Source organism: Lagopus leucura, unplaced genomic scaffold (assembly GCF_019238085.1).
Source record: "Lagopus leucura isolate 7727_CA_CO unplaced genomic scaffold, USGS_WTPT01 Super-Scaffold_100001, whole genome shotgun sequence".
In the NCBI taxonomy this organism is placed as follows: Eukaryota; Metazoa; Chordata; class Aves; order Galliformes; family Phasianidae; genus Lagopus; species Lagopus leucura.
Genome location: NW_024962262.1, coordinates 9,006,835 through 9,024,131, shown reverse-complemented (window position 1 = coordinate 9,024,131; position 17,297 = coordinate 9,006,835). Strand labels below are relative to the sequence as shown.

The 17,297-nt window shown below is 36.1% G+C and overlaps 1 protein-coding gene across 2 annotated transcripts in view; it reads left to right on the top strand.

Moving 5' to 3' along the window:
* Positions 1 to 17,297, top strand: part of TRPC4 (transient receptor potential cation channel subfamily C member 4) — a 143,691-nt gene that overhangs the window by 106,009 nt on the left and 20,385 nt on the right. For both annotated transcript variants that reach the window (XM_042868153.1, XM_042868154.1), the window contains one exon: positions 12,859 to 12,998. In XM_042868153.1, the coding sequence (XP_042724087.1) occupies positions 12,859 to 12,998 (140 nt within the window). The remainder of the gene's footprint in view (positions 1 to 12,858; positions 12,999 to 17,297) is intronic.

The following is a 17,297-nucleotide window of genomic DNA, read 5'->3' as shown; positions in this document are numbered from 1 at the left end:
ATTTTATTTTATTTTATTTTATTTTATTTTATTTTATTTTATTTTATTTTATTTTATTTTATTTTTTAAGTAGGGGTCCTTTAACTCTAATAATTACTTTTTTCACGTATTAGAATGAGGCAGTGTCAATTCTGGAGCATTACTTTGTTACCTGTGAAAGTAAAGAGCTCTTTGTAGTATCACCTGTTGCAAGTAGTGATGACCAAACTTTTCAAGCGACTATTTACATTCAAATACCCATGCAGAGTACTTTTTCTATGCCAAACCACTGATGAGAACCTTGTCTTGCAAATTCATACAAAATCTTTTCTCATCAGAAAGCATAAGAAAGTTTGCTAGGATTCTTCAAAAGGAACAATTAACTTTGTGTTCTGGTAGTTCAAAGTAAAATTTCAGTTGCAGTTTATTGAAAGGCATTTTTTGTGTGAGCAATGTCAACCTTACATGTCTGCCTGTGTGTTTGCACTCTTATCAAATGCATTATTTTAGGTATTGCGCTATCTTAGGTGCGTCTCTGTTTCTCTCTGCCTACCATGGCCTTTCCTGTGTTTCTTAATTTATTCAATTCAGTCTGATTGCTGACCACATCAGGACAAATACAAACAATATTGACTGAAATGGAACTGTGGAAGAAAAGACTTGGTAGCTTTAACTGCAAGAATTTAAGCTTGATATATTCATTTAAATCATCATGGAGAATTTCAAGCACAACTTTCTGAAATGCTTTGGTGAGCTTTTAATATACTTACCTCTCCCAGAGCTTCCAGTTAAGATGCTGCCTCTCTTCAGTTTTGAAACCTTTCCTAGACATCCATTGTTTTTAAGAGCAACAGACCAACAAGGCTTTTGGCATCATTGATGACATAACTAATAATGCAGTGTGGATTTTGTTATACTTTATTTGTCAGTGGCATTTTGGAAGAGAATGAGTCAGTGCATTTTTGTCTATATGTTCCTTAGTAGAGTACTTTGCCACTACAGGAAGAGGCAGGGCTACCTCTGCCTTTCTTAACAACTTAAACAAACAAACTTGTCTGCCTGATTTACTTGTTGGGAAGCTCTCAGAAGAAACAGCTTGATGGGATTTTCCCCATGACAAAACAGCATATAAGTCTTCACTGCAAGGTGTGCTTTCCTTCACTAGGTAAATTATGTTACAAATGTTTTTTTTTAAAGCCAGTATCTTGTATTAGAATTGTAAAAAAATTAACCAGTGTTGCAAGCTGGTCAGAATGATGCTTCCTTTGAACAAATTAGTGCGTTTAAATGTAAAGAAAAAATCCCCCCCAGTAAATTTTCCCAATTTTATGCCATCAAGAAGTAAGAAACTAATACAAAGCTCATTAGTTTCATGCATTACTTCCTCAGAAATCAATGCTACAAGGCTGAGGAGAAGCAAGGAGTTCTTTGGTACTGTTCCATGCCTGGAAGTAATAGTAGTCATTTTGCTCTCCAGCCTAGCAAGTAGTCAGTACCTCCTTTTCACAGTATCCTAAGGTGAAAGGGTAATAAGAATGAACGTGCAGCTAACACATAGACCCCGATATGTCAAAGTGGGTTTTACCTTTAACTTAATCTTTTAAAGATGTAACATACCATAGAAAAAAAAAGCACAATTTGAGAAGGGTAAGGGCTATTTTTAGGTAACTGCAGTATTATAATTATATTACTAACTCCTCCCCAGAAAAAGTGCAGTGGGATAAAGAACCTCTATTACCTTCAACTTCTAACACTGTTGTTTTCTTGGGAATGAATTTAAATAACTCAGCACCCCAAGGCACTTGTTTGAAGAAACAATTAACCCTGAAAACTATTTCTATCTAGATGACTAACATTTCTCAAAGCAATATTAATATTCATAATAGAGCCTCATATGGACAGATTATCCCTCTCCTGCCTGTGCTGAATAGGCCCTTCACAAGTCAATGAAGGCAGCTGCTGCATAAACAAATGTTTATGAGCATGAATAAAGATGAATATTCAGATAACGTGGTCAGAAACTTGTGGTTAATCCAGACTATAATTTTCAGAGAAACCTGTGTGTTCCAAAATCTACTGTATCGAAAGCATTGCATGTTTTACACAGTGATCCCTAGTAGTTATTAGTGGTTCCATGGGGCATCTGGTTTCATGTTGAGTATTTGACTGCAATTCACATATATAAAGATTGTGGTACAGAGATTTTTTAATAAATTAAATGCTTTTATTATGTTCCTATCAGTAAGCTAAGGTTAGATTCTAGACCACAGTTTAGTATGCCTAAAAGAGTATGTACAGCACTCTTGATTCTATCTGAAAAGTACATAGATATCTTTGGATTTTATGGATGCAAATGAAAAATGTTGAAGTCTGAGATGAAACTAACATGGCACAAGGATTTAGTTTTACTCTGAAATTTGGGAATGTGCCCAAGTAAATCATTTTCCCAAAGCAAAGGTTAGCCTGGAGTAGCTACAGCATGTCAAAACTATTAACATTTTAAACAATAGAAGTCTTTGTTTGTCCTTCTTTCCATTAAAATGCCTCTGCATGTAATTTGCATTTTAATAGCTGCTTCTCTAAAAATGGAGAGGAAGAGGGGCTTTACTTTCCAGGCTTCTCTTCCAAAGGAATTTCAGCATACATGTATTTCATAGAATTTAATAAGTTGTCCATAAAGATCTAAGGTCTCCAGCAGTTAAACAGTAATTTCTATTTGCCTACTGCTATGTAAAAGAAGATTGAATATGCATAATTAGCACATATTAGAAGTGTCACTAGAGTAGGAGGTTCAGAGGAAAAACCATGTATTGGGCTACATTTCCATGGAGACTATTGATTTTACATTTTAAAAGTCTCTTAAGGAAACTTCTGCATTAATTTTGCCTTTCACATGATTAGAAGATTACGCAAGCAGTGTAAAGTATGTGGAGATTATCTGTGGAGCAATAAGTCAGTACAACAAGGCCAACAAATGTTATAGCTTTAAGAAAGAGTTGTGGAAAAATCTGTGAATAACAAGAACTGGAATTGCCTTTCCTTGTATCTAAGAAAATGTGAAATAAGCTTTTGCTAGTAAGAATTTTATTTTCTTCATGGCAGCTGATAATTCAGATTTTCCAAGTATGCCAGATGTTTCACACTGCAGAAACATACTCTTGTCTCCTATCCTTGAGAATCTATCACCACTGAAAAAAAAAAAACAGGACAGAAAACAACACACCCATGTAGTAAAAAAGTGGGAAGAACATTTTGCACCATCAAATTTCCCATCCAGTCCCTGCATTGCCTTTGAGTGCGCTGACAGTGATGCAAAATGGAAATAAGCCTAAGTGCCTTGAAAGTAGCTCATATACAGATATTACTGGTCCCTATAGACTTCCCCATATCTGTTCTAAGTTTGAGCAGTAGCCGCAGTAAATGTCCCCTGAGTCCTCTGGGCATTTGATTCACCAGAGAATGCTGTGTAACTCAGAGGAGAAAGCCAACAACAGTTTCTATATTTCTGGTGCTTAGAAGATGGGGCTAAAAAGCTCCTTGGCAGTTTTATGGAATGACTGTAGCAAAAAAAAAGGACAATTTTTAAGGCAAATTTGTTTTCATGATGCTTTTACTCTCTTATGGGCATTGCAACTATTTTATTCAAAACAGTGCCTGGAGCAGTAATACATTGTTACTGGTCTCTGGAATAATACTTTCCCTATCCTTTTCTTTCTGCCAGTAGCTTGTATGAATTATTAAACTGTAGGAATCTGTGGAGCATGTGGTTGTGCTTTTGTCAACAAACTGTTATGAAGAATATATGGGAACGTACACTATTGTTAGTACTGAACACAATGCACATCCAAGCTGCATAGCAAGACACTTCAGATGAAGGAGTCATAAAGGTGGCAACACACATCATCTTCTAAATTTGTTAGAAAAAAATGTGTACAAAATGTAATTATACAAGTTGATAAGTTCCATGGAACAGGTATAAAAGTTAATACAGCCAGCAAAGTGAAACAGTGCGTAGCCAATAGTGATAAATACGGTACAGTGGAGAACAATACCTGACAAAGCTGGAATGCAACTTCAGACACAAGGGATAATGCACATGATGACCGTGGAAGGCCATTTATTACAAACTACTGCTCAACACAGGCTAACTACAAAGATACATGGAATGCTCAATTTGAATACACTAATATTAGCTATGGAAAACTTCCTTCCCACTAGGCAATATCTATAAATGAGAACTCTGATTTTATATGATAGTATCAAATAATCATGTAAAGACAAGTATTCAAGTATAAAAAGATATTAAATGTGATCCGATTTTTTCTTACCATCACAAGATTTTGCTGATGGAAATGGGTTTTGGCAGTATCCTGAGATTCTCTTCGGCCTCAGTCCCATTTTCAGTGAAATGACATTGTGCTTACTCCTCTAAAAATCAAATATTTCACATTTGGACTTCATAATCATATAGCTTAAGGATCACAGAATCACAGAATCATAGAACACTTTTACTTGGAAGAAACCTTTAAAGCTCATTTAATTTCAACCCCTCTGCCAAAGACAGGGATACATTCCCCTACACTGGAATCATCACTACGTATGGATAAAATTCTTTACTTGATCAGGATAAAACAGTGTATGCATAAGGCCTAGCTTTTATGAATTTGCTTCCTTGTAGATCCCCCACTAAAGCTGCTATAGACTGTGAGGGTTTTTTATAGATTTTTATAGATTCTTTTTTCTGTTATTCTTGTTGCTGGGTTGTTTTATTTTATTTGGTTTTTTTTTGGCTGGTTTTCTTTTTTATCTCCTTCTTCTTCAGTTTCCCCTTTATCAAGAAGGTGAATGTTTTCCCACACAGCATTATTCCTGACCTAGTACTCTTCTTAGTTAAGAGTGTTCTCAAGAGATCTCCAAATTCTTACATGCTCATTAATAGTGGAGAGGGGGATGAATTGTTTCAGACATCCCTAAATATCCACTTCTGGACTTGCCTAGAGATTCACATGATGCCAAACTTCTCTATGCAGGGATGTAAGTGCTTTTGAGAAGTGCTACGAAGGATTTTTTGTGCTTCATAGACAAGTTATACATTAATTTATTCTTCTTGCACTGCTTGTCTTACTTTATGGATCTTGAATATACTTGAAAACTTTATTTCTTTTCACAAACTCCATGATAGGAGTATTCATCATACTGTTCTAGCAACACCAAGAAAATGCAACTAGTACTGGGAATAATAAAGAATAAATAGATATATGTGGATACAATATGTTAGTAAGTATCAGATTGCAGGACTCTACTTCTAGGATACGTATTGTTTTATAAATTAATGCTGCCTTTGTTAAGATGTAAGCCTTGCTTTTTACCCTCCCCACAATATTTTCGTGCAACTAAGAAAGATTTAAATCAACTTCAATGATTGCTTGCCAGAAATTTTCAATGAAGTCATGGTGATTAATGCATAGCATTATGCATGGGTCCACTCCTTGTGTAAACATGGAGAGCTTAACAGATGTGCAGGCAGTAAATGCGAATATATTTTTTCCTTAAACAGATTTATAGACCCTCATGCAAAAGTACTTGAATGGACCTAGGCATTTGGATGGATAATTTTCTCTCTACAACATAATTTTAGAGCAGAATTCAAACACAGAAATGTGTAGAATTTTTGTATTGTATCTCCATACTGAAGTATCTGTCTATAATCCCTTACTCTAAACTCAGGCATTTAGCAAGTTTGGTCATGAAATGGTTAAATCAAAGTCAACATTGAAAGAAAGCAGCTCAGATGCCTACAAAGTGGAAACTGACATAAATTTTGAAGTCTTTGAAAATCTAATATTTTTTGGATGTACCTATGATAAATGTCCTACAGGAAACCTATACCTTTTTTAACAATACATGAAGAGGCAGCTTTGATAACCTCAGGACATCTAACATAACACTAGATATTTCTGCTTAAGCACATGATCTATCCCAAAAATACAGTCTTCCATGCTCCTTGAGTCTGTGACAACTACATCATCTATGTTTACAGTCCACTGATAAGGAAAGCTTAGGTACACAGAAGATGAACAGATTGGATGAGTAAGTTTATCAGTTTAAGTAATTTTATGGCCCCTTTGGCCAACTGAACATAACAGTTAATCCAGGGTTGCAGTTTATTTCTGTGTGAACCACGGGATATTTTTTCTTGTTTTATATTTCTGTTCTTTACCAAAATTGTGTTTTACAGAAGCATAATAACAGGAGAAGAAAAAGGTCTGATAAAGTTTAGATGTAGTAAGTTAAATCTCCTTTAAAATTCCATTATGACAACATACCACAATTGATTTGCATTTCACAACATTTTGCTAAAGAAATTCAGAAGATTTTCAGGGGAAAAAAAAAAAAAAAAGTAACTGCTAATTACGTATGTTTCCTTTTAGCATTCATGAGAGTACTGGAAAAGCCAGACCTCTTCCCATTTAAGATACTAGGTAAAGTGATCAGCTATCCCATTATATAGACAAATTTCTGAATAAATACTTAAATAGCTGAACAATCTGATATTTGATGAAACTAATCCATAAATACTCAAGGGGCTGTTCAATTCTGATTGTCCAGAATATTTGCTCTATCACAGAACTATTTTTCACCATAGTCACCATCATTAGCTATGCATTTTTGCCAGTGATGAAAAGGATCCTGCATGCCACGCTCGAGAAAATCTGCACCAATGTAGGTGACATTTGCTATTACAGCATTGTTTCTAGAAAAGTATTGCCAACACCTCACTGTGCTCACATCCACTGTATTCCCTGTAAATATTTAGCAAGCCTCAATGAATGTCATTGGGTGCAATTTTTTCAGCCTTGAAGACCTTTGTTTCATATGCACTTCCATGTCAGATGCCATTCTGTCAGACAGATCCTGTGCTGTCATCTGTCTCAAGGCAACAAAATGTAAACAAATACAGGGAGGAAGGTTCAGCTTTTACTGCTGTACCACCAACATCTGCCTCTGACATCATGGGACAATATTATAAAAATAGGAGGCACTACTTTTGGAGCATCCCTCATATTTGTATGTAAAATATATGTGTGTGTGTGTATATATATAATGTCATAGTTAATGTTGTGCTTAGACTAGTTTCATTTGCAGGTGATCAGTGTTTTTTGGAAATTATACTTTTCCTTGAACACATGAGTAAATGTACTGTTGATAAATAATCAGCACTGAATGGATTCAGCTTTGATAGAGTGGAACTTCAATGCTCCATATTCTTTATATTCTTCTTTACCTTTTGTCTGTACTCCAGAGGTATTAAAGAAGCTCATTTTCACTGCTTCCACATTGTGGGGAAGTTGAATTATGTAGTGAGGACAAAGAGTAAACTGATTTTAGATATGAAATATTCTCAGTGTTGAGATGTATGTTCAGATAATTTAATCTGCAGTAGTCCCAGATTCAGGTTACTTGAGTATCACTGTCCTGAGAAGAGAGCTGGGAGAGCAGCATTCTGGCTATGTCATTCCCATCTTGTGGCCTGACCTTATACAGGTCGCAGACACGCTCCACAAAAGTCCATTTCTCTATGCCTAGGAGAAAGCATAGGATCATACAATAGTTTGGATTGGAAGGGACATTAAAGATCATCTAGTTCCAACCTCCATGCTACAGGGACATTTCTCACTTAATCCGGTTCCTCTAAACCCCGTTCAACCTGGCTTTGAATGCCTCTAAGGGTGGGGCATCCCCAATTTCTCTGTGCCAGTGCCTCATCATTCTCATAATGATTTTCTTCCTTATATCTAATTGAAATACATGCTATTTCAGTTTGAAGCCATTAGACCTTGTCTTATTGTTACAAGCACTTGTGTAGAAAAACAAAAAACCAAAAAACCAAAAACAACCCACCCTGGTTGCTGGTTGCTTTTAAATTCATACATGTTTCATTGCAATAGCTGTATTTCATTAACAAAATATGCCCTAGAATTACACCAGAAGAACTCACTGTTCCTCTTGCCACTGTCATCTGCCTTCCGTAGAAATCAGTTTGTCAGATCACGTGTAAAACAGAAGAGAGATTTCAAGCATTATTAAAGCTCACTGAATTCCCTGGAATTACCTCCCCTTGTTTCTGAGAGCATTAGATCTTTAGCATCTCACTTCTTGTACCTGTAAAAACTCTAGAGTAATTTGCAGAGAAAAGTTGAGTTTGTCAGTTAACTACTTTCACAGCCCCGTGAAAACATACTGAAAGGCTGTTGTTGTACTTGGCATGCAGAGACTGACTCTGGAGAGCCTTCTTCTTCCCATCACTAAATGGTAAGGAACAAAAATAGCACAGAACTCTAAACTTTTCACAGGAAAGGTAAGGGCAAAACTAGCTAGTAATCCATAAATCTTTCTAAAAGTTCAGAATAATATCATAACTTTCTTTCACAATCAAGCTGAATTATCAGTCAAACTGTACTACAGCCAAGTTGCATTCATCAGCTAACTTGTAATACTTCACAGTGCTTCACAAAATGTCTCCATGCTGCTTGTAATTCCCAGGTCTTCATGTGGTCTGCAGGATTCCTGCCCTGTATTTAAGTCTATTTAATTCCATTAAAACGATAAGATACTAACTCACATTAATTTGTATAGTGCCAACCTGTTTCAAAATATCCATGCTATTATTTCTCTTTCTTTACTTGGCTTTTAAGCTATAAACAATAAATGTTTCAATGTCTTCAGCATCTTGTTTTAAATCCTTGATTAATGAGGTGGAATAGCTGCATAGTGTTGATAATTTACGTGGAAATAAATGATAAAAACAGGATGATGAGGACTGGACTCCTCAGACAAAGTCAGATTGTGTCCAGATACTCTTAAGTATTCCAAGTAGAAAGAGAGAGTATGTAAGGTCACAGAGAAAATACTTCCTTGATTTCTGTGTGTATTTCTTTAAGAAAAAATACATTATTTTCTTAGCTGCTGATTCTCCCAGTGAATATAAGAAAACAAAATTGGCATGTATCAGACTCCGTGAAGAGAAGACCTGACTTCTTCATGCTGACTTCTCCCTCTTGCAAAAAGTTCCTTTTTATGATCTACAACAGCATTTCACAATCTCTGGATGTGTGACTAGAAATTAACTCTGAACCATGCAGCTTGGAATCTTGGAAGCTCCTTGCCCAGTGTAGAACCATCATGTAGGCTTACTAGGCCTTGAAGAAGTGTTTGTTTTTGCAAAAAGACTCTACACTTTTCTAGGAAAACCCTCCATGTGCATTTGGGAGGACTTACAGAACATTCCAGTTCTTCCAGCATTCATTATTTCAATACCCATCAGAACACCTATCCATAGAGACCTGGTATCTCCAAAGACTGAATTCAGCTTCCATGGTGTCATTGACACGGAGTTACAGATTTTGTTAATTCATCTTAGGACTTTGTATCTCCCAAGATTCTCATTCAAAGAGAATAATAGGTATCTGACTTGCCTGGGAAATGCTATTGTTCACATATGGATATGGACACATGCTTGTCACGAGTATAGAATCCATTTGCTGGAATATTCATTTCAAACCTGAACACCTGACACCAAAAGCTGTGTTAAAAGCAGAAAAGTACCAATACATGGTACAGAATCTCATGCCTTCAAATCCCACTTCAGTATCACAGCCCTGAAAGCTTTTAAAGTCTTGACCCAGACTCTGAGTTTCAAGTCATGGAAATTGCTCAAAAGCAGTGCCATTTTTAAAAATACTGAATCTAAATGAATTCCACTTCACTGAAGAGCTCCTAATGAGATCTTTTCCCTAATTTCTACATTAGGAGTAGACTGTGAGACTAGGATTCATCTGATATGTAGATATCTGAAGTCTGGAATCTGCATCTGTGCCAGGTACCCTCTCTCTCCATTGAATTTAAAGGGAATCCAAGGTGGCTACCTCAGATGGAGCTGTTTGCACTGCAGACAATTAAAATTAGGTCAGAAAAATCTCATCCCCAGCCACAGTGAATCTGCTTTGTGTCAGCTGCTGAACAGAAAAGAACAATTTTATCACTTAATTATCACTTAATGGAGACGATCTGCTCCCTTATGGTCAGTTAGAGTCAGCTTCTCTGAGTCCCATAAAATTTCAGTAACTGTGTTTATTTAAGGAGTTCGCACTTACATATTTGGATGTCAAGAATGATTAATATATCAAATCTCCAGCATAGCCAAAAATAATGTAGGACTTCCAAAATTATTTGCTTAAAAAGAGCAATCCCTGCATCAGAATAAAACTGATATGTAGTCTTGGAGCAATAAAATAAAATAAAATCACCAATATTACAATATCAAACTGTATTCACAATTTTTCACTGACAAGCAACTTTAACACTATTCTGTTCCACGAGAAATCTTTAATAGGTCAGTATTTCCCTTAACATCAACTTTATAAATATATTTCATTTTCAGAGAAGAAGGTACTGTTTGGAATAAGAGTGTGGCTTTTCATTCACAAAACAAAAGATCTATGCCAAAGCATTAGATGGCATTTATTTTTCAGTCTATACATAATTCTGTATTTCCATCAGTGCTACCAAAGTATGTGATGCTGAACAACAGTCTTACAGAGAATAGCCCTGTTGCATTTATGTCAGTTCATGTCTTTGGCAGTTGTAAATCATGGAGTACTTCAGCAGAAGACTTTAATGAACTCACAGTCTTTAAGTATTTATTTTATTGATCAGCACAACCTACTCCTTCCCTAAGCACATTTTAAAGGAAATATTTAACTGCAATGAATTAGAAAAGATTTTTTTTTTGTTATGTCATTGTATTCTATTTCTATAAAGCTTTTCATTATTTTATTTCATTTCATTTTATTTTATTTTTTAAAATTTGGAAGCTTTTTATCAATGCAGCTGTCTGCTTTCTGAGTGACAGGAGTCATCCTAGTGTCAAGATCGCATAGTAAGAATTGGCAAGGATCTGTTCACTAACAATGAGGCTTAGGGATCATACCTCTATTGCAAGTCTTAGTCTCCAGGTCTCTTCTGAGCCCCACCACAGGCTCCTGTGGCACACTGGATTTTATGTGCATTTTTGCAGTTTGAGCAGGACCAATTCAAAGCAGAGTTTGAAATGTGACGAGTATATTACAGCCCACAAAACCACTGCTTCTATGGCCTGATGATGCTCAAGATGTTGTGCCTACAGCATAGCAAAAGACCAAGCAAGAATATTTGCAAGTACATGGACTACGTGTTGTATGCCGGAGGGTAGTCTGGAGGGAAGAGAGAGCCAGATCTTCTATAGTCTTGTTTGTACTCTGTGACAGGAGTGTGCAGCCCTTTGAAAAGCAGATGGTTAAGGCTTTGTACAAGCTGAAACTGGCAGGCATTTATGAGCCTGCCTAGTAAACTTTTGAAGGTGTATTCCCATTGTGATGGTGCTTGGACAAAAAGTAGGAGCAGCAGACATATAATGGATGTTCCTACAACTATGCAGGCAGGTGAAATAGTGATGATGATGTGTTTGAAATAGAGCTGTATGAAAATAAAAGTTGCTGGACCTATTAGATGATTCAGATTCTTCTGAGGCTTCTGATTTCTGATGATAAGTTGCAGAAACAAAATGGGAATGTGTGTCTGAGACCTGATGGGACAAGGTAGAGAGGAAAGGATTTTTTCCTTTGAAAAGCAATCAGGAGACAAAATGACTTAATGCAAAACACTACACAATCAAATTGTACGCATCCCATCTATCCCCCCCCATTTGACCTCCTTTACCCTTACAGTCAGCACTGAGACAAAATTTCAAGGTTCAAAGTCAGCTAAGCTATGACTTAAAGTGATGTGGATCCTGCATAAAATCTGTTTGATACTTTCTAAAAGAACACATGATCAGCAGCTGAAGGAAAGCCATGATGAATTAACTGTATCTCAACATCCATATGTTATAGGCTGGCCTTAATTACTGTAAATGTTATCTCTTCAATTAGCATGAAAGTAGGAAATTATTTTATTCAAATAATTAACAGAAAAAATGTAAAAACTCTACTGGCACTACAAAAAGACCTGTTGGTAATATGCAGTATTTCTCTATATATGCCACTGTTTATGTGTTTTATCATTCCATATAATGCAGAGCAAAGCAGCTCTTCTTTGCCAACATATGGAATAAATCATATTTTATATGTATGCAATATGAATCCGTTCAGTAAATACAATATTTGGAGTAGGCTCTTCAGAGAGATTTTACAGTTTGCAGCACTTGGGAGTCTCGACACAGTTGTTTCTGAAGCTGTTGAATTGAGGTCGTGTCAGACAACTTGCAAGATTTCCCACTGTTTTGCAAACCTGAACAAAATTTCTATGCCTTTAGACCCCAAAGGAAGGAATCAACAAAATATTTTCAATGTAAGAAACTGTTCTTTCCTATAGGAAAGGCAGACTTTACTTCAGCTTTGGCAGCAAACAATAGAAGTTCTATCCCTTACAGTGTTTGTTTTATTTAAATAAGTTAATGAGTTGTCTTGGCTCCTTCAATCTCCAGTTGAACTCTATTGCGATAGTTAATGAGGACAGGCTTGGAAATAATGACTGGTTTTGTGACCTTCTTTATACTTACTAGAATATGATGGAAAAGGGGATTGAAGAAAGCCAAAGAAAATTCCCTTGTACAAGCAGATTAGTTATTTTTATGAGTAGTTATACCTGAAAAGTTAATTGCAGAAGCATTAATTGAAAAATAAAAATTTCACCTGACTAGATATGTAATTTAGAGCACTCATCCACCTTCTCTGTGTAACTAAAGTAAGGAAACTCAATCTATTGTGAGATAAGTGTCTAGAGTAGCTGCAGACGTTTTTATTTAGTGTTCATGCTCAATGAATTGTGTTCTATTTACAGGCTTTATCTGGGGTGAAATTAAACAGATGTGGGATGGTGGACTACAGGACTACATTCATGATTGGTGGAACCTCATGGATTTTGTAATGAACTCCTTGTACTTGGCAACAATCTCTTTGAAAATCGTTGCATTTTCAAAGGTAACTTTATATTTATTATTTATTTCAGCAAAATATTTAAGGTAACAAATTAGGCTTCTTTTCTTCTGTACTTGATGGTTTTCAGGCTGAACAATGTAAAAGATACTTAATTTGCTCATGAATCTGCTGCAGCTATGAGAAGAAGTCAGACCAGAATAAGAGCAAACAAAAGATTGCAGCTAATTTTTTTTCTTCTCCTTGACTCGTGCAATCTCTTTTTTTTCTTTTCCTTTTTCCTTTTTTTTTTCTTTTAATCATTAATAATTCTTTTACTATAGTATTTTTCAAAAAGGCAAATCACACCCAATACTTAATATTGTTTGTACAATGTTAAGTTTTATTTTATTTAGTCTTTGCCTATTTTTCAGTAAGAAGTTACCATTCCTAAGAAAATTTTAATTACCATGCAAAACTAGAAGACAGGACTGCACGAAAAGTATTACTTAAAGTGAGGGAGAAAAAATGCTGAAGAACAAGATTTTAATTTTTTTTATCTAAAAAATCACAAGTGCAACTTGATTAGAAATTAAAACTGAATGGCATAATATGATCACGTAACGTTGGATATATTCATTTTCTCACCTATTTCATGGACTTTTTATTAGCACTGCTTGAAATTTCTTCCAGTAAAGCGGTCTTTCTTTGCAAAATCATGTGACATGCCACATTTCCTATGTATTCAACGTAAATCCATAATACAACAGCAATTGCTTCTAAAGATGAAATATTTGCATTACAAATGGTCTCAAATGCAAGGAAATCACAGCTGAAAAGAAATGAAAGCATTTCTTAGCATCTGTCTCAAAGATCTTGTCACATCTAAGATAACAAGCCCATTTTTACTGGCTGCTCTCATCAGCATTCTACTTTCGCTGTTTCGAGTTTCCTGTCACTATCTACCCCATGTACATGGAAGCAGTCTCTGAACTGCCAAGATCCTTTTGGCTGAAAATAGGAAACAGCCATCAAGTATCTGGTTACTGTCCCTAAACTGCAGCTGTTCCTATGGCAGCCCTGCCATTTGCATAGAGCAACATAGGAAACTCTTATTTATGTCATCTGATGATTATCCACAAGGGTACAAAAGTGAGCTGATCAGGGGCAGGGATAAGCAAAGACATGATCAACTGGCTCAACAGCTTCCTCCTGTCACAGAAGGTTTCTGATTGTGAACTCTTGGAAATCTCAATAAAAGAAATTTTGGCATGTTGCCTGAAAGAAAAAGGCTCAAATGTGGGAAGAGATGTCATTTAAAGTTGGTGGATGGGCAAGGTTTTCTCATCATAAAGTGACTGGAATAAAACAATCATTCCACCATTCCAGGTAGCAAAGCAAGTAATTCACTGAAAATGCTCGTTTCCAAAGCGTTGGAGATGGCCAATTACTCACTTTAGACTAATATTAATTACAAGATATTATAATTATTTAATCCCAGATAGTTTCTGCTTGTGGTAATCAGACTCCAAGATGAAAGTATGTTAATGTGCATCCATCAGTCTCCAAATTAGAGCTTGCATGCCAATCATAATCATCACAGCTCCTGAAGTCCTATCTTTGACTCTGCAGCTAATTTTTTTTTTTTTACTGCATGTTCAATGTTGCACCCAAACGACTATCCTGTACTTTTAAAGAGCCTCAGTGTTGGTAGACAATCAAAACAATGTACGTAATGACGAACCAAACAATGCAAGCGTAACTTACTTCCTTCAGACACCTGCAACAGGATTCCCCAGCTCTGAGTGGGGGTTGAGAGGATTCCAAACGTAACCAGAACATTTTGATACAAAACTTTTGTTTTCATTTCCTAAATCTTTCAATATAGGTTTTTCTAAAATACAGCTTTTCTGTATTTCTCTTTTATCAAATCACTATGCTAATATTTTTGATGCATCTTACCTTCTCTGAATCACTTCAGCATCTCAAGCTGTGTAAGAAGCCATTTTAACCAACTCCTTTGAATCAAAGGGTGAGAGTATCATAGAATCACATATAGAATATATTCCCATAGAATTCGCAAATAGAATTAGACTGTCACAAACCTGATCTTCACTTACAGCAGGTGGACCTTCCTTCTTCCTTTGCTTCCTGCAGCTTGGGCAGTGTGGCTAGAGTCCTTGCCATGAAGACTGAGGCAAAGAAGTCGTTGAGCAACTCAGCCTTCTCTGTATCCCTTGTGACCAGGTCTCCATTTTCCTTCCAGCGAGGGCCTGCATCTTCCCTGTCCTTCCTTTTATCACTGTTACACCTGTAGAATTTCTTCTTGCTCCTCTTAATGTGCCTGGCTGGATGTAATTCTTTCTGGGTTTTAGCTTTCTTTACCTGCTCAGACTGATTTTCTGTATTCCTCCCAGGTAATTCATTCCTACTTCCACTCTCTGTGGACCTTCTTTTTGTGCTTAAGTAAGTTCACGAGCTCCTACTGGACCTATGGAGGCCTTCTGGCATTCTTCTCTGCCTTCCTTTTTCTTGGATCTCTTGTGTGATAGATGTTCTTAGAGTAAAACTTACTGTTTTGAGCCTATTTGAGGCTCTCTGAGTGATGTACTGATTAAGTGGACAGTTATTATTTACAACAGCTGATATCTGTATAGTGTAAAATTCACAAAAGACTGTTGAAAATTCACCAAAGAGTGCACAGGATGAGCAAACTGCTAAGACAGATCAGTTATCTGCTTCATTTTCAGTATTCAGAAAAAAAAAATGATGAGTACATCTCATATTTTTCAAAAGGCTATGCTCTTTGCCTCTAATTGTGTATCAGTGTGTGAGGTCTTTAAACTGTTATACCCACTGAAAATGCTCTCTCCCTGATAAATAACGGTATGATTAATACAATAAAAAATGAAGTTCTTACATTTTACAGGAGTACAGGATGACTAATTTTAAGCATCACATCTGATATGATTGAGGCTTATAAATATGAACAGAAGAGTTTGTCCTCTAAGCAAAACGGTTGCTTTTGTGTTTTTGGAAGAGTATTTATTTTGTAATAGTATATGAAATGATGTACAATGCCAATTCATGTGTGAAACCTGTTTGATTTATCTTCAATATTTTCTAAATCTGAGCACTGGACCAAGTGTTGTCCATTCCCAGCTCTGCTAGAGAATGCATGCAAATTCATGTTATTGATTATATGAGTCTCAGTCTCCAACACAAAAATCTAGTAGGAAACCATATTCTTGTTCAAGGCAAAAGCTCTGAAAAGTAATTGAAAATGCATTTTTATGTCTACATTTATTATCTTCATGATCACCATGTCAGATACACTCTGCTTAGTAGCAAGTGAGATACTTATGCCACCGATTCTGCAGAAGCTGACATTTTTTTAACTCCTTGCATTGTGAAACAAGGGATTGTTTTTGGGCACAGGTAAGGCCTCTGCTGCCCTACCAGCTGAAAAAAGCAATTCCAGCATGGTAATAGGATCCTGCCCCAACAAACACTGCCACGGAAAACACTTACATCAAGAGCAGTCCTGTTCTGTGGATGCTGAACATGGAGTGGAAATGTGACATATGGCCATACATATGGCTATCTGGCCACAGCTGACAGGAAGTGTCCCTTTCCTTACCACTGAAGACATGCTGAATATCTCTGAAGGATGTGTCTGGGTGGTCCAGAGTAGATATATACAGACTGCATCGTAGTCTGTCTTTATATCTGCTTCTCATTATACTATCATATAGTTTTAGAGGGCTTCGTAGCTTAGATTCTGTCCTCTGATACATCTTGTAAAGAAGACTAATGAGACCCAATAAATAATGAGTTTGCCACAGTAGTCAAGCATTAGCTGAAAGTAACATCTTCAGTAAATGTTTTGGTAGAGCTGGATCCTTGGAAATGCTGAAGAATTGCATTTCCCAGGATCAGACTCTTTGATAATGAGATACACAAGCAGTTTGCCATGGTTCATTGATAAACCACTTTCCCATCATTTGTAAATGTCAGTGATTAAGCAACGTATTTATTCCTTAGTCAAATATTTTATTCCAACTTTTTCAAAATTTTTGTGAATTTCATGCATAATTGTTATTATTACTTCATCAGAATTATTAGAAATTATTTTGCTTCTGTAAAAGTCATAATCATATGCAAAGTGCAGTAAAAAACAACAAAGTTTAGTGTGTCCCAAAGATGAAAATGTAGAATGAGTACTCAGAGACCATCCATTTTTGTTTTTGCTGAGATAAAAAGCATTCAAACAAACATAACTCCTTCCAAAATACATTTATTTTCATTGTACTCTCAGCAAATTAATGGGTTGGCTCATAAAGAAACAGACAGTTGTTTGTTCAT